This window comes from Brachionichthys hirsutus, chromosome 3 (genome assembly GCF_040956055.1).
Source record: "Brachionichthys hirsutus isolate HB-005 chromosome 3, CSIRO-AGI_Bhir_v1, whole genome shotgun sequence".
NCBI lineage: Eukaryota > Metazoa > Chordata > Actinopteri > Lophiiformes > Brachionichthyidae > Brachionichthys > Brachionichthys hirsutus.
The window spans coordinates 9,115,619-9,133,251 of NC_090899.1; the positions used below are offsets into that span (position 1 = coordinate 9,115,619).

The 17,633-nt window shown below is 41.9% G+C and overlaps 2 protein-coding genes across 2 annotated transcripts; one reads left to right on the forward strand and one right to left on the reverse strand.

The window, feature by feature from the left end:
* Nucleotides 1-64: 64 nt before the first annotated feature.
* dscc1 (DNA replication and sister chromatid cohesion 1) lies at nucleotides 65-3,638 on the forward strand. Its single transcript, XM_068760395.1, has 9 exons — nucleotides 65-234; nucleotides 703-874; nucleotides 954-1,088; nucleotides 1,747-1,837; nucleotides 1,994-2,132; nucleotides 2,318-2,370; nucleotides 2,465-2,619; nucleotides 3,021-3,169; nucleotides 3,308-3,638. Exons 1-9 carry the CDS (start codon nucleotides 65-67, stop codon nucleotides 3,417-3,419), a joined length of 1,176 nt encoding a protein of 391 aa, XP_068616496.1. The 3' UTR covers nucleotides 3,420-3,638.
* A 5,045-nt stretch (nucleotides 3,639-8,683) lies between these two features.
* On the reverse strand, nucleotides 8,684-17,633 carry LOC137915263 (carboxypeptidase Q-like). The gene is made up of 11 exons (XM_068758695.1): nucleotides 17,598-17,633; nucleotides 16,859-16,988; nucleotides 16,083-16,292; nucleotides 15,858-15,974; nucleotides 15,577-15,784; nucleotides 15,228-15,435; nucleotides 13,245-13,356; nucleotides 12,418-12,509; nucleotides 11,462-11,557; nucleotides 10,861-10,966; nucleotides 8,684-8,844 (listed from the first exon to the last, which is right to left on the reverse strand). Exons 1-11 carry the CDS (start codon nucleotides 17,631-17,633, stop codon nucleotides 8,684-8,686), a joined length of 1,476 nt encoding a protein of 491 aa, XP_068614796.1.

The window sequence follows — 17,633 nt, forward strand, 5'->3', positions numbered from 1 at the left end:
CTATCTTTCCCCTTCAGTCAAAGAGCGATAGCTCATCAATACTGTATCCATCTGTGTAACAATAATGAGAACTTTAGAGGAGGTTCAGGCCACTCTGGAGATCGCCAAACTGAAGAAGGAAGATCTCCAGAACACAATTCAGTGTCTGTCCTTTGGAGAAAACGTTTCATCTGCGGACTACTGCTTGATGGAATTAGACGACGTGCTTTGCAAACACATCGAAGCTGGGCAAAGGTAAAATAATAACATGACATATGTGTGGTAGTACATTCTGTGGCAAAGTTTAGCCATTTAATGGATTAAAACTTTAGTCTGTTTTAATGTCAAAATATATTGTATAAAGTCCTTGACAGTTTTCCTAAAGCCCAGGATGGCATATTCAAAATACACTATTTACTTTATCTAATATTATTCAACTCTGTTAAAATGTTATCGTAACTTATATTTCATGTAAAATAAATCAAAGACAAACACGAATCCTGCACATAAAGTGGGAGCTTTTATTCAAATGACTTAATTGGTTATATTTTCATCAGTTTTGTGTGTATGTATCTGCTTAGTTTGATAAATCAATTAATATAAACTATTCATGTAAAACGCTCCTCGCTTCGTGTGTGCATATAATTAATATTTATGCTCACCTTTGCTTAAAATGTCTGACAATAATTTCTTCTCATTAAAACCGTTTTTTTCTTTTTCCAGTCTCGTGATCCGAGGGGACAAGGAAGAGCACGCAGTCCTCTGTAGTGATGACAAAACCTTTGACCTAAAAATAGCCGACACATCCAACCTGCTGCTGTTCGTACCAGGATGCAGAACACCGGACCAGCTGACGAATAACAAGCAGGACGTCTCTCATGTGGTTCATGCACAGGTCTGTAAATATACATTTACCTGCCTGATGGGTACAAGTATGTCACACCTAAAATAATAGTGTCCTGCCTTTTTTGTAGATTTGGGGATTTTCCAACAGCTACTGGGAACTGAGGAAACAACGTCCTAAACTGAAGAAACTGAAGAAGCTTTTAATGGAGAATCCGTATGAAGGACCTGCTTTAGGCGGGCAGGAGGAAAATATGGAAAACAGGGTAAAAAAAAATAAATACACATATTACGATGTGGTGTTTAATCATGATATCCTTTCAGTGTGTTTCTGAGTTCAGTATGTCCATCCTTGACTGTTATATACTCGCCGGCCGCTTTATTAGGGTCTTCTGCGGCTATAGCCCTAATCTTCTTCAAGGGTCGACATATTGTGCGTTCAGGGATGGTAATCGGAATTCCTTGGTAGTAACAAGTGGTTATTTGAGTCTGCCCATTCTCCTCTGACCTCTCAACAAGGTATATTCTTTTTCGGACTCTGTGAACCCTAGAGATGGTTTTGTGTAAACATCCCGTCGATCAGCAGTTTCTGAAATATTCAGACCCGCACCAACAAACGTGCCACATTCAAAGTCACTTTATTCCTAATCCTGATGCACAGTTTAAACTTGATCCCCTCTACATGCCTAAATGGATCCAGTTGCATGATTGGCTGAGCTATTTGCGTTAACAAACGTGTACTGGTACCTAATAAAGTTGGCCGGTGAGGGGACACGACACCTGTCACTATGTCAGATATCTGCAGGGAGAAGAACAACAGCTTTAGCAGTGGCTACAATAAATGTGATCTGTTTTCCCCTCAAATGCTGCAATAAATAACTGGTTTGAGTCTCATAATATATGACTGGTTTCATGTGTTCCCAGTACACGATGCAGGATCTGTTGGAGCGAGTCCAGGCCAGTGAAGAAGAGATAAAGACGTACTTGGAGGCCATCCATGCCTGTCAGATCGATGGTAAACAGTGACATCATTATTTGACTAATCACTATTCGCACGTCTGCGCATGTGCAAATATATTTACAACATAAATATGCAGCATGTTAGCAGAGAGTTACCACGGAGGGGGGAGCTTTGACAGGCATTGACAGAATGAATCTTTGTGTTTTCCAGGCCATTGGTGCATTCTGGAGTTTGACTACGAGATGAAGCTGCTTGGTCATCTGACCCAGTTGGTGGATTCTGAGTCCTGGTCTTTCAACAAGGTTCCCCTTCAAACCAGTTTAAAGGAGTTATCCCCACTGGAACCAAAGTAAGCCTGTATCACAGGCCTTATGCTCACACAAAAATAAAAGCAAAACATTAACAGTTTGAAGTAGTTGAGTTGTTTTTAGCGCTATTGATGCGTAACATTAGACTCTACGAGCATAACAATGTGAATGAAAGTCTTGTCGTAGATGCATCGGCAGCTACCAATCACTCTTCTATCATTCCCAGGGAGATGATTGAACATTGCTTGAACTGCTATGGGAAATGTTTCACAGAAAATGGTAAGGAAAAATAATCTATAAAGACTCAAATCTAAAATTGCTGGGGGGATCCTACTCCGTCCTATAATATTTCAACCATCCCATCTTTCCATAGAGCGTGTTTTTTATGCACTGCATGAGGATAAAGTGTGTCGAGCGGTGGCACTGCTGCTCCTGCAGAATGCTGTGAAGTTCAATCTGAGGGAATTTCAGGAAGTCTGGCAGCAGAGCGTCCCAGAGGGAATGAACGCAAGACTGGACCAACTAAAGGTCAGCGTCTCTCTTATGCAATGGCTTCCTGCACCTTTTTTTTCTTCTCTGATTTTTTTTTTTAGATATAAGAGATTTGCTGACAAATCTCACCACTCACAAAGTAAAAAAGTAATTAATCTGCACAATTAAAACACCCCTTAATAATAATTACATTTATTCGATGTACAAGAAATACAGAAATCTAGATAATCTGTAGAATAGAATAGAAAGCCTTTATTGTCATTGCATAGTGGCTACACAATGAGATTAGTCTTTGCATTGAACTTTTTTCAAGCCAGCCTTGGATGATCATGGTCAATGAAACATTGAGACACTCCGCTCCTGAGTGCTTCTGCTCGTTGCGGCTGAGCTCTCCAGAGAAACTGACCTAAGTGTTGACAATGTTTTCACTCCTCCAGAGCGTCGCCCTGCTGGACCGCACCTCCCAACCACAGACTATCTGCCTGCTGCGGGTGGAGGACCTCCCAGAGGCCGCGCTGGAGCGCTTCAACCACCTCTTCAGTCTCAGGGAGAAATGGACAGAAGATGACATCACACCATACATACAGTTAAGGCCATTCTTTTCAGAAAATTCCCATAATTGAAATTAAATCCAAGTACATTAATCTGTCTTGTTGACTTTTGATGAATATAGTGATCTTTCTGATTATATTCTAACACTTGAGTCCGTGTTGCTTTCATTCAGGGACCTGTGTGGAGAGAAACAGACCACTGGAGCCCTCCTAACCAAATATGCCCGGTCGTCAATGCAAAATGGGATAAAGGTCTTTAACTCCAGAAGGCCGGTGGCTCAATAAACACTGATTTTTAATTCATGTGATGTGTATTGATCATAAATATATTATTATTAGTATTGCATTAAAGGGGTGTTGTTAAAAATGTCATCACTTAAACTAAATATTACTTCTATTGTTGCTTTGTTTATAAAAAAAAGAAAGAAAATGTTAATAAAATAAAAATTCATCCATGGAAAGACTCAAAACAAACAAGAACGCTATTTAGCGTGTTTTTCTATGTCCATTGATCTGTTGCCGTCACACGGCCTTGTTGTCTGCGTTTCAATAAAGATGGTTTAATCAAAGCCCTCTTGTCACTTTTTTATTTGTACATGGGATAGATGGAATGTTAGAGTACAAGATGCATCTGTGGAAGCCGTGGAACAATTCCTATAGAGGCTGAGATTGTTTCCTGCAGGGACATTATGTAGGTGTCAAGAATGTATTAAGATATTTACTCAATCACGTACCGGTAATCATTTTATATACACAGTGTGTCAAAGGTACATTCACTACTAAGATGGTTTAATGTAGTCAGACTGCATATTCTCATATGTGATTAACACTGAATGTTCTGTTCTTCAAAGACCAGGTAATAAAACGCAAATCTGGAAAGTCACAGTGTTCAGGCCAGATAGCAGAAACCAGTCAGAACATTTGTCAGGGTTGAGCAGACCAGAACTCGCTGGTCCTCAGATGCCCGGACAGCGTGTTCATTTATTCCAGAAACTGCATCAGACAAAGATGTCAGATTTCAGCAAATCGCAAGGTTTAGTGAACAGACAGAATGACATGAATCATAAACTCTGCAGAGGGTTTAATCAGTCAGATCTTACCGAGAGGAAGTCCAATCATCAAAGAACCAAGAGTCTAAGCTAAGCTAAGAAGGAATAATGTTTCTGGGAGGCTCTTGACCTAAATCAGGGGTCGGGAACCTTTTTGGCTGAGAGAGCCATGAACACCACGTATTTTTAAATGTAATTCCGCGAGAGCCTTACAATATGTTTAAAACTAAATACAAGTAAATCTGTGCTTTTTATATAATAACACTTTTAAAGTAAAGTAAAGTAGTCTCTGCATTATTTTTAATAATATTCTCACGCTGCTGCTAACCAATGATGGATATTTCTTACCATTAATGCTGCTGCACGGTTTTGCTGAAGACTTTGTGACTACAAAGTGAAAAGTACGATTCGCCTCATCTTTTTTTCTTTCAGTCATCTTCTCAAAAGGGTTTCTAAAGTTAGCGAGCTGACAACGCGATTAAAACGAGGGAAGGGAATAGGAGAAGAACGAAAAAAACAGAAAAAAAAAACAAGGGAAGTTTACTTCCTGATCTCACAACCGGCCGTTGGACGGACCCTTTTGCACATCGACCGCTATTTTCGACAGCGAAATACAGCAACCCACTTGAACAGTGTCTCTGCCTCAACTGCGTTGCCTTGACGATTGATAGATAGATAGACACAACGACATGTATGTTTGCCACTTTCCCACTGAAATGGCTGGTTTGACACTGATTTTGAACGCAGATCGACTCGCTATTAATTGCCGTTTGTCCCCTTTCCCAGTGAGAAAAACTTTGTCTGATGGCTGCCTCATAGCGAACCGGCTTTCTAGTCGCCGGTGACCATCGCCGGTTTGCTCTTTTGCAAAGGAGTGTAACGAAACAATTCTTTTTATAATTAAAGATTTGTCTGCGAGCCAGATGCAGCCATCAAAAGAGCTGGGAGCCATAGGTTCCTGACCCCTGACCTAAATCTTTCCTCCTCCTCCTCCTGCAGATGATGCAGAATGACCCCGGTATGTTTTGACTATCTGTTGGATTGTTTCTGCTATCTGGTCTAAACGCTCTGACATTGCAGACTTAGATTTTATCACCTGCTCCTTGAATGCATGAAGAACAGAACATTCAGTGTTAATCACATATGAGAATATGGAGAACAACAAGTTTTACTGATCTGGGGAGAACATGCAAACTCCTCACAGAAAGGAATCGAACCTGGAACCTTCTTGCTGTGAGGCAACAGAGCTACTCCCTGTGCCACCCTAGGATGAGTATATGAATACCCTCGCCGAAGGGGAGGCAAGGGTATTGCAATTGGGTCTGTTTGTCTGTCTGTTTGTCTGTCCGCGCGCATAACTCAAAAACTAGTAACCCAATCGACTTGAAATCTTAACACAAGCAAGGTTCTGTCCGTGGCTCGGTCCTCCCCGAGAATGGCGTTGATCCGGATCTGGATCCAGATTCTAGAATTTTTTAAAGGATTCTTTAACATTGCGAGATAGGGCACTTGGAGGCGAGGGTCTGCAATCTCTGATTGATCAGCTTTTTGATTATATCTTCACTATTATATGAAATATAGTAAATATCTTAAAACATGCCGGGGTCATTCTGCATTGTCTGTAGGAGGTGGAGAAAAGATTTAGGTTAAGAGCCTCCCAGAAACATTATCGGTTCTTATTTTAGTTTATTGGTTCTTTGATGATTGGACTTCCTCTCTGTAAGATCTGATTGATTAAACCCGCTGCAGAATAATTTCAGATTTGCTGAAATCTGACATCTTGGTCTTATGGCATTACTGGAATAAATGAACATGCTGTCCGAGTATCTGAGGACCGGCGCGTTCTGATCTGCTCAACCCTGATAAATGCTTGTTGAATTATCTTATCCTTCTGCAAACCTTCTGACATACAGTCTGGCAAAGCACACGGTGAAAGAACACACACTGTCTAAATGCAGTGCAGGAACAATTTCTAGTAGAAATACAAAATACAATCTGGGCCGTAAACATCTTTCACAACTGCCCCACCTCTTCATTTCCAGTTGCTCCCATGAGATCCAGCTCATCCTCTGAGAATACAGATATTTACATTCACTCCTATTTCCCTTCTACTCAGACGTGCATTTCGCCACCACAAGCAAAACTACTAAATCAGCGTTGTCCTTTAAAAAGTGTTGAATATTGTCTTAACAGCTGCATTGTTGTGGACCTGATCCTCGTAACTTCTGTCTGTTTTTGGATAATCTGACTGTGGAGACAGTATCCATGCAGTTTTTGGATACCGTCTTCTTTTCTCTGCATTTTTAAAATGTTATGCCTAACATTATATTATCCAGTTTGTTTATGGAGCTTTATCAGTGTCAGTATCACAGACTCATGGGCCTTCTGCAGCACAAAATGTGTTCATCTTTATGTTTGATATGTCATCTTCTGCCCATTTTTCTTTGAGGTTGAGAAGATTGTTCAAGTTTGTGCTCTGGGAGAATCTGAACTACTGAGACAGATGGTCTCTGGACCGGAGGCGCGGTCCTCCAGATGGATAATTGTCTGGAAAGAATTTATTGTGTTTATCTGCATCCCACTTTTGATGTCAAGATGTTTCATGCGCCTGTGATTTAGAGAGGCCTTGCCTCACTGTAATATTTGAAAAGTATGTAGGACACAGTCTATTAGAAGTGTGTTGACTTGATAATCATGAATCCACTACAGTATGTTGCGAAAACGGAGAGATCGCTTGGAGGTGCGGTCCAACAGGACGGCCATTTGAATGATATGAGAAGTCACAAGGAATAAAGAGAGCGAGGCAGCTGTAGAAAGGGAAGACTTTATTACAACAGCACAATTATTCACGCTGCATTTATAAACCTCTATACTTTAAAATAATATTTGCACGTCATTCCAGCAACGGATGTGACAAAACTTAAAATAGATTTAGAGACTAATTCAGATTGTTTTGACCAATAAAAGGATGAACATGCTAAACAAGTCATGACAATAAAAAAGCTCATTTGTAATGGCTGACAGTTAAATGTAATGATAAATAAGTCTGAACAGAGCTATAAAAAAAAAGAACAGGATCAGACCATTCATATAAAAAAAAAAAGAAAAGTCTCTTGAACTTACAAAAACAAGAAACAGATTTTAAAAAGAAGAGGAGGATGCAGTAATCATAATAATCTTGAGGCTCTTTAGGTTTTTCTTTTTATTAAATTATCCATCTGGAGACGGCACGTCCTGTCTTCTGCCTGCTGGGTGTTCACCATCCTCCAGAGGACAAGCTAGGGCACTTTAACAACCTTCTGACATTCAGAGAAAAATAACCAGGAGATTCTATCACATCAAATACTGTATAGCGATGAGCACATTTTCCTCTGCCAAAAGTACCAAAATCCAAAAAACGCAAACAGGAACCGAGCAGGAGCGAAACCGCAAGGTGGCGACTGATGCTGATGCACACAGTTATGAGATCACTGCTTAATCAACAGTTGCGTGTTTAAAACAGCTGCAGCTTGGTATGAATCACAAGACAAACAGGGTCACAACGACCTTCAGCTTGGAGAAATGCAACTCTAAGTTTTTCTAGGGGGAATGTTTGCATTGCACACTTGTGACTCAGTATTAGAAACACACAGCCCATTTTTCAAGCCTGAATCCGCCTTACTGGCACCAGATGAAAAGTTCAATAAAAACTGGCTAAAAATGGCACAGCTTTGTCTCAACGGATGTCTGCATGACTTCATCTGCATTGGCTGGCTGACACACTCTGACATCACCACTCAGACTGCTGATTTATCAAGCCACGGGGTGAAGACATCCCAGCCGAGTGCGTGAGTGTGTTTTGCGTGTTGTGTTGTTCAGCATGGTACCCACGTAATGAATTCTGTACTTCCCCCCCCTCCTCAGAATTCCATTGTTGTCTTTTCACTATCACGGGCCAAAGACCGACTCTTCTATTCCTCCCTACAAAAGATTGTCTTCACCTTGATGATCGGCGAACCTCAATTGATTACAGCCGAAGAGCAGATGGGAGCAACAAATCAGTGATTGCTTTGAGTACAAAACTACAATTAATTCACATTAAACCTGACAGAACATCCTGAAATCAAGGCCAGTTTCCCAGAATGCAGGCAGGAAATACATTAAAAAAAAATTCAGTTAGATAAAATAAGGCAGATTGATTACGCAGGAAACAGACGTTGAAAATTTGCTCAACTCCGTTTCTTGATAATATGACATGAACTCATTTTAATGATCCGACTATCTCGCATTACAAGAAGGTTAAACAATTCATATTTCAAAATATGATTCTGCAAACTTTATAATGTCCACAATTTCTCAGATGTGTAAAATCATACCTTCTTTTTTTTTTGCAGGACATTAGGTTAAAATAGCCACATCATGTAACTTTTTGGTTGATAAATGCAGGAGTCACTTTCAGATTCAACAATTCCTTTTCAGTTTGTACAAAACATTTTTTTTAAGAAACTAGGGTTCATTTGGCTACCTGGGCAGCATGTCTTCTAGGTCTGCTACAACATAGGCAACTGTGGCCCACAATGCTGAGCAGAGGTTCATGTCTCGAGGATCCTGGACAGTCATGGTGTCACCTTCTGTGTGGTGGAACCAAAAGTATTTGTCGTCTGCCACATGGAGACTGGCACCTTGCAAGACAGAGAACATTTTTAGATTTCAACTCTGTATCGGCCATTTCTGAACCATAATGCCTACTCTGGTCAAATCTCGTTTAGAAAAAAACTTGTGTCCACAGATCCATGTCTGCAAAACTACACTGGATGTGGGTAGAACATGCCTACCCAACTGGGTCGTCCTCTAGCCCTGTTCCCTGGCAGTTCCATCCTCAGCATCCTTCTGCCGATATAGTCCCCGTCTCTCCTCTGGACATGTCCAAACCATCAAAGTCTGGCCTCTCTGACCTTCTCTCCAAAACGTCTAACCTTCTCTGTCCCTCTTATTGTCTCATTTCTAATCCTATCCAACCTGGTCACTCCCAAGAAGAACCTTAGCATCTTCATCTCCACCACTTCTAGCTCCGCCTCCTGTCTTTTCCTCAGAGACACTGTCTCTAAGCCGTCCATCATGGCTGGCCTCTCCACTGTCTTGTAGACCTTTCCCTTCATCCTCGCTGACACTCTCCTATCACAGAGCACACCTGATACTTTCCTCCACCCGTTCCAGCCTGCCTGCACACGATTCTTCACTTCCTTTCCACATTCTCTCCATCACTCTGCACTTTTGACCCGAGGTAACTGAAGTCCTCGACCTTCTTTACCTCTACTCCTTGTAACTTCACTGTTCCCCCTGGGACCTTCTCATTTACACACATATACTCTGTTTTACTCCTGCTCACCTTCATTCCTCTCTTTTCTAGAGCACACCTCCGCTTCTCTAAATTCTCATCTACCTGCTCCCTGCTCTCACTGCAGATCACAATGTCATCTGCAAACATCATATTCCAAGGAGCTTCCAGTCTCACCTCATCTGTTAATGTTACCAAGTTGCAATGCAGTTAATGTAAGTAAAATTTGAGGAGCAAATTAAAGAATTTAAACAGAGATGCACACCTTCAGTTTGGTTTTTTTGGTTGCGTTTTTCCCTTCATTCCCTCATCTGAAGATTCTGCTTATAGTGGAATTTTAATTTCTATTAAAACAAAAAGATGTATAAACAATGTTTGGACCATTAATTCACAAAGAATCATCCGATATTAAAGGTTCAGTGTATAAAACCTGGCAGCCTCTAGTGTAAACTGGAACAAACTCAAGTTCCACTTCAGATTTTTTTAAGAATCGCTTTAAATATGACCATTTCTCATGACCAGTTTGTATTATTGTTACCCTTTTTCAATGAGGATGTGATTCTGCAAACAGAGCAGTTTCAAGAGGAAATTGTGGTTATTAACACACATCCATCCATCCATTATCCATCACTACAGAGAATTAGGATAAGCTACTTCCCATTTCAAGTTTCTGTTTATCCACCCATTTTCTAACCGCTTATTCCGTTATTTGGTCGCGGGCCAAGCTGGAGCCAATCCCAGCAGTCAATGGGCGAGAGGCAGGGGACACCCTGGACAAGCCGCCAGTTCATCGCAGGGCAACACAGAGACAGACAACCAGCCACACACACACTCACACCTACGGGCAATTTAGTGTCACCAATCAGCCTAGGCTGCATGTCTTTGGTGGTGGGAGGAAGCCGGAGAACCCGGAGAGAACCCACGCAGACACGGGGAGAACATGCAAACTCCTCACAGAACGGCCACAAGCCGGAGACGAACCTGCGACCATCTCGCTGTGAGGCAACAGTGCTTACCACTGCGCCACCGAGCCGCCCAAGTTTCTGTTTATGTCAGACTAAATCCCTAGCAACAGGTTTAAAAAACATTTTACAGATGGAACGATCCTATTGGTCGGCATGGTGGCGGAGTGGTTAGCGCTGTGGCCTCACAGCAAGAAAGTTCAGGGTTATGCGGAGTTTGTATGTTTCGTGGTTCTCTGGTTTCCTCCCACCTACGAAGAACATGCAATTTAGCAAACCCAAATTGTCCATGGTGTATAAGTGAGTGCGGGAACCGCAGAGCGGAAAAGCGGAAGAAGATGAATGAATATAAACGATTGTGAAAATGAAATGCTGTTGCAGAAACTGATTCAGCTGACCTGGCACTCCTGCCTGCATCCACGGAGAGATGTCCGTCCCATCTGCGTCCGTCTCCAGCTTAGTCGTGTTGATGGGAGCCAACAGTTGAACCACCTCCTCCATTACCTGTTGATGCAGATCAGTTGTCAGTCAGTCCTTGTTCAGAGCCCCATACCCCAAAGCCTTATTTGTTGTATTCTCGGTTGATTTTAGAAAATTTGCACACCAAGGGGATACAATTATTTAATATTTGGATCATCTATTAAAGTAAATAAGTGCTGGCTGCTGAAGTTGGTTTTCACATTTTTTTATTCATAAGACACATGCCTCACAAATTATTTGTGATGAAAAAATGGATTGGGCTGGACTGAACCAAGTGTTCCTCAGTACAGTTTGATAAAAAACCTTCCCTTTTCAAACATTGTGCAACATTTTAAATACTCATTTCAATCACATCTTCATCGATGGACTTCGGGTTTGGGAAGTCCAATGCTGGAAGCGCAGATTAAGGAAGAAATGTCTGCAGCAGAGCGTAGATTATGTAACCACTATTTTGTGTGGGTTTGTAGTACAATGAGTTTCAGGCCTGTAGGAATGCATGATCGGTGTTTTCAATCATACCTTCTGTGCTGCCTTGCTTCCCTTAAACTGTAGAGCCACTGGGGCAAAAGTCCCTGCGTCAGATTCCATGACGAGGCTAAAGTTGGAAATGTTCACCTAGGCAAGAAGAGGAAGCAGAGGCTCAGGAATCAAAGCAGGAAGCAAAATAACTCCTGTCCCAGTGCTGCTTTAAACTTGCTGGATTCTGAGCCATGTGAAGAGCCACACTGGAGGACAATCTGCAATCAGCAATCCAGAAGCTGCAAATGGGACGAGCTTCTTTGGAGAGAGCTCGAATGTGCAGTTAAGAATTTGTTTTTGCCTAGAAGAATGGACAATGATTCCGGTAATAGAGAAGCATGCTGCTGTCATTTACAGACTTTTATGGTGGACTTACGGTGAGCTTTGTCACATGGGTGTGACAATGATCACCTGAAACCATAAAAAAAACACACACACAAAAAAAAACATGTGCATGATGGATTACATTGCTTCATATATGAATAATGTAGACTCTCAAACAGCTCTTTCAGTTATGCTGAAGGACAAAATATATATATATATATAAGAGTTAACCAAGATAGTTTTGATTGTAAAATCACATTTCAAGTAATCAGAGTGTACATTTTTCAATTATGGCAATAGACTTGTCAGGTCACAATGACATAACCAAATACTAGTAAGCTCATCAATTATTCTAGACACAACTTTTAAACAACGTCTGCACTCAGGGCTGTGGAGACAAATGTACTTCTTGGTAAAAACAAAAACTAAAGTAGTAGAGTAGTTTATTATGGGTCAAAGACTGGAAGGCAGCCAAGGCACTTATGCAATTGAACCCAATTCCATTGAAGCATATTTGTGGAATCATGCGCTCCATACTCCCACATCATTCAACTCCTACTTTCTACTGACAAGTGTTACTTTATCATTGCCATTAGTTTCCAATTACTCATTGCAGTAATAACTACCGGTACCTTGTGCAGGTTATAGTACTGCGCCGCTCCAATTCCACCCTGCTCTTCAGCCGTCCACAGCACAGTTCGGAGGGTTCGTCTTGGACGCAAACCTGGAAACAAAGCGCATGAAACGTTATAAAGATAAGCAGGCATTTTATTCACTGAAGAAAGAACGTCAGAGAAAAAAGAAACACCTTTGAATACAAAATGCTTTCAATTCCCAAAATAGGACTGCAGTGCATTAGAGCTGTGGACAAAGTTTTGTAAAGACCTATTGGGCTGTTCCCCATGAAAGCAGCCATGAATGGGTCTCAGTGTGTCTACGGTATCTGTCCATATGGAAAAACATGGTTGACTCTTTTGTTTGAGATGTGCTCTGGAGAAAAACATACCAGTCCCAGAATAACCCATGTTCAAACAGTAGCGATGGAAACTGCAGTAATGCGTATACATTTAAGAATACAGTCTGTATTGTACTCTAGAAATGAAACTGAACACTTTTCTGCGTCATAAAAGGTATTTTCTACCCTTTAGTCTTGTTCCTTTACACATTAAGGAAAACTCAAGTTCACGCTGAAATTTGTGATCGCCATTTTCCTTTTAGATTCTGTGCCTATACTTGACGCTAATCAATAACTTATTGGAGTTTACCAAAAGAGCTAGAACATCTTTTGAACCATAATAGTTCTTTCTACCAACCGTTGCCGCAGCTACACATCTGACAAAGAGGTTGACGAGGCTGAACGCATCATTTCCCTGATTTTGAAACACTAATTCAACAAGGTTTTGTCATCTATAGACGTCCGTCTGTCTTGCATCACGCTTGCTATGAATGCCTGTATTACCCAAGTCCTTGATGAGCGACAGGGCCTCCCAGGAAATCATGGCTCCGCCTCCATCATCCATGGCACCCTGTCCCACATCCCAACTGTCCAGATGTCCACTCAGTAAGACGACCTGGCAGCGTGAACAGATGTTTATAAACATGAAAGAGCGTAGCCCGCATTTGATGTGTGGTCTCCTCAACTTGACCCCCTTTATCCGAATCAACGTTCAAAGTGATATTCCAATTCCAGGAATTTCAAGGCTTGGGATTCCCATCACTGGGATGCTCCTGACCTGATTTGCCACGTTACAAGAACATTTTTGGGCCGAGTCCCAGAAGGCACAAAGATTCTGACGCCGCACATTACAGAAATACCTTAGAGAAGTTCATAACGACTGTGATGCTGCAGTGCATCCTCAAATTCAGTTCAGACCAAAAATTGAGAAATGTCTACGATGCCAATCTAATAAAATGTAAGATACTAAATACCAACCAAATGACAACTACCGGTAGTTAAACAGGCTGAAGCAAGAACAACAACAACAACAAACAAACTGAGGCAAATGAACTGGTACAGTGACTTTGGCATGCTGGTGGTGCGGCAGTCACAAGTCAACCGGGCAGTGAACAAGCAGCTCACAACAGTTCATCCTCAACAGGAAGCCTGCATGATCAAGCACAGGTAACTGCAGAGTCAGGTGTGACATCCGGCTGCTGCACCTCAGACCGGCCCCAACATGCCTCACAACTCTACGAAATCACTGACGTAAGCTTTTCAGGAGTTTGTTCCAGGCTATGGCTCACGAGTACAGACATACTTTAGCTAAATAGATCACGGTTTCCTTCCACTTCCCTAAGAAAAGATGAGGTTTGGTTCCCTGATCGGAATAGCACCAGATTATATCAGTAACATTTTGGGGTTTTTTAAGTGTCTGAGAAGTACTTCTGTTAAATTAGTTTGCTAGGAGATATTATTAAATAAATAATCCAGCTGTGTCCCCTATCAGTAATACTTCCATCAGCATCGAGCACTGCAGTAATTGATGGACTCCAACTCTTTATTTGGGATCATTTGGATTTTGATGCTCGTCATTCCTGACTAATAACGCTGGCATTGACGTGGTATTGTGGAGAGGGTGAGCGTCCAGCACCTCATGCTGTCCAGCTGTGGCCTTGTTACACAGGGCATGGCGGTGGGTTGTTAAACCAGGGAGCGCTTGTTTGTCATTAGATGGATAAAGGCATGCTGGGCATTTATCTTCAAAGTGGTTTCAGACTCAAAGCTGAAATGAAGTCCAGCCCAGCATGACCAAACCCATGTGTTGGGAATTATAGTAAACCAATTTTCAAAAAGTGAAAATGCTGGGACAAAATACGGCCACATTTTGGATTCCCTGTATTTTCCACCACTACACAATCCCCTGAATCAAAAAGACTTGACGTCTTATTTGTTTTATGTGTGGTACATGAAGGTATACTTGACATACTTGGATTAGTGATTAATGTGCTGCTCGTTCCCTGATTAAGATTTTTTTCAAGGGCACCTTACTCCTTCCTCCTTAAACTGACTGTACAACAGCATCTAATCAATTCATCAGGTTCTACCTGCTAAACACGTCTGAGCCCTTATTCAGGAACCTACTGGGGACACGTGACACTGCCTTGTTGCATGCTTAATAATCTTGTGTGTGCTTTGCACAGATATGCTTTGAATGGAAAGTAGGGTATATTTTGCAGTCTTTTTTTTAATAGTTAAGACGTCTAACATAGTTATTTACTGAGTGATGATCTTGATCCTCTTTTTCAAAAGATCAGATACATGAAATATAAAGCCCACCTAAGCAGCTTATTTTGTCCCTGCGAACAAAGAAAGACAAAAATTGCCTATTTGTGAAAATGTCACTTCTTCCTACAAAGTATTTGGAAGACTGCCCTATAAAAGGCACAAGATGTACAGATATGCATGTAGTCAGGTTGCAGCACGGGTGAGTGCAGGTTTCACCTGCTCAGGGTGTTGCCAGCCTTTTATCTCAGCCACCGTGTTGAAGGAATCAGCATCTGGCAGATACTTTGCTTCCATTGTGAGCCTGACAATGATTTTTTTGCCCCTCTGAGCCATTCGCCACATGAGCTCAGCATCCTCCATAGCGATGCAGGCCGTAGGAATCGGCTTAACTCCCTCTTGGTAGACCTGGGCCCCTGTATGGGGACTAAAGAGGGAGAAACCACAACCATGATTTCTGATTAAACAAGCTTTAATGCTGATCAATTTGAGGTGGTCAGACCAACAGGCCCATAACCAGGAAGTACATTTTACTAAACATCCTTCATGGATCAATAAAGAAGTATACCTGTTAATTGAATATGGTGTAATGGATCGAATTAGCGTAGCCACAGCTCCCACTTTGGATGCTTCAGAGGCGCCGTCACGACGATAGGCCACTGTCTCGCCATAATTAACAAATGGCTGGTTAAAGACTACAATCCTGCCTAAAGCCTCGCCGGCTCTAAGCTTCAGGTCCTCAAAAGATCTGACCACCAAAACCTCCGCCTTGATGCCTGGAGAAATAAGACCAGGAGGACTGAGTGCAAATAGGGCATTAGGTATTCCATTTTTTGGTTTTGGTTTTACCTTCAGGCGGTGTCCCAACACTGCTGCCCAGTCCCAGTACAGCCAGAGATTTGGCCCTGGGCAAAATCATTTCTGCACTCTCCTTTCCTCTCACCCAGTGTGGGATTTTGACTGGTTCTGAGAGAAAAAGGGTGAAAACAAATGCTCCATTCCATTCCATTCAGCAGAGGTCAAGACATCAGAGAGAAATCAACCCACAGCCAGACTTTGTTCTAAGACACTCACCCAAATGTACCTTCAACCCTTCCTGTGACATGGCATTGTACATGTATTTGATAGCCATGTCCAGGTTGTGAGAACCACTGACGCGGTTTCCTATGGTGTCAGTGAAGTCAGCCAGTCGTCTGTAGGAGCGGTTCTGAGCTGCTCCGGACACGGCAAGGTCGATGATTCGCTTGGACACGTCAGCATAGCCTGCTACCTCGGCAGCTATGTCTGAAATCAAGTTCACAGAGAGGCACAAAAGTCTGAATCCACACCCAAACCTGTTCATCAAAATGCTCAGATTTGAAAAGAAATTCAAACTGATGAATGTAAATACATCTGTGATTTGAGTGAATAGCAAACATGCTGCTCCCACCTTTTTTTAATTATAAATAGAATGCCACATAATTCTGTATGAATAACAGGTCAAAGAATCAATTTCAACACTTGAGTTTTTCGCCTCTTTTTTCTTTTTTTATTGGTTGATTCTGTTTAGTTAGTTTGTACTAGAGGGGAGGATTTTATATAAGCCCTTTCGGCTTCTTTTCCTCTCCTGCACAATTATTTGCCTTTGCATCATTATCATTTTTTTTGTTTATTATTGTGCATATGAATAAATAAGAAATAAGTTGCACATTACAAAAGAGAATGAAACCATGTCAGTCAGTTAAAAGAAAAGACCACTCTGGCCAATAAACTGCATCTCAAACAATGAACCCAAATGGTCTGGGAGTTTAAACATGCTCAGAAGTGAATGATGAGGCTTCTACGACTAAAGCTATGATGGTACAAGTTACCTTTCCTTGCAGTTTGACTCCTTGCAGCCATTGAATCAATGACCCAAGGAGGGTGAGGGTTACAGTGACACAGAGATAGCGTGGAGAGAAATGTGAGGGAGATGAAGGGCAGCCCCCGTCTCTGATCCGTCTGCAGATAGAGCAGATAGAGCAGTGAGATAAATCAGATGGAACAAAAGCAGCATATCAGGGACCTGAGGCCGTTCCAGGCTCATGCAGGCTGAACTGAATCACGTCACTGGCTCGGTTTTAATTACGGGGCCGGGGCAGGGTTAGTAATAAACACTAATCGATATAACCGATTGTTCTAAAATAAAATCCTGAATGTGCCGTGTCGTCATCCAAAAAACACTGCGATCGTGAATGCAACCTTTTCGCCTACAAGAAAATGGACAGGCGAAGTGAAATTTAGCGAACACTCCATAAAGTAAAGGCAGGGCTTTGATTCTAGCGCTGTTCACTAAAGCAGCAGTCTGAACAAGGATGGCCTGGAATGAGCCGGAAATGTTCTTTGGATGATTCTCCAGACTCGCTAGATGATGCGACGAGAGGAAAAATAATTACCATTTTCATTGAAGTCATTTTAAATATTCTGAAGTAACGTGATCCTCCGGTCTCACTAAAATATAGCTTTAAAAAAACAAAACCCGTCTACGTACGTTCGGAAAAACAACCTACTATGGCCACGCCAAGTCCCGCCCTACTGAGCGTAGGCGACGTCACTGGGAAGCTGCGTCACCAGCCATAGTAGGATGGTAACTCCGTCACCAGCCAT

What these genes read in the sequence shown, in the direction of transcription:
- dscc1 (XM_068760395.1), top strand. Translation starts at nt 65, where the DNA reads ATGAGAACTTTAGAGGAGGTTCAGGCCACTCTGGAGATCGCCAAACTG. An exon ending in AGGAAAATATGGAAAACAGG is followed by an intron (nt 1,089 to 1,746) that starts GTAAAAAAAAAT and finishes ATGTGTTCCCAG; the next exon opens with TACACGATGCAGGATCTGTT. An exon ending in CAAGACTGGACCAACTAAAG is followed by an intron (nt 2,620 to 3,020) that starts GTCAGCGTCTCT and finishes TCACTCCTCCAG; the next exon opens with AGCGTCGCCCTGCTGGACCG.
- LOC137915263 (XM_068758695.1), bottom strand. Translation starts at nt 17,633, where the DNA reads ATGGCTGGTGACGGAGTTACCATCCTACTATGGCTG. An exon ending in GAAGCAAGGCAGCACAGAAG is followed by an intron (nt 10,967 to 11,461) that starts GTATGATTGAAA and finishes CTGCATCAACAG; the next exon opens with GTAATGGAGGAGGTGGTTCA. An exon ending in GATGCAGGCAGGAGTGCCAG is followed by an intron (nt 8,845 to 10,860) that starts GTCAGCTGAATC and finishes CTGTCTTGCAAG; the next exon opens with GTGCCAGTCTCCATGTGGCA.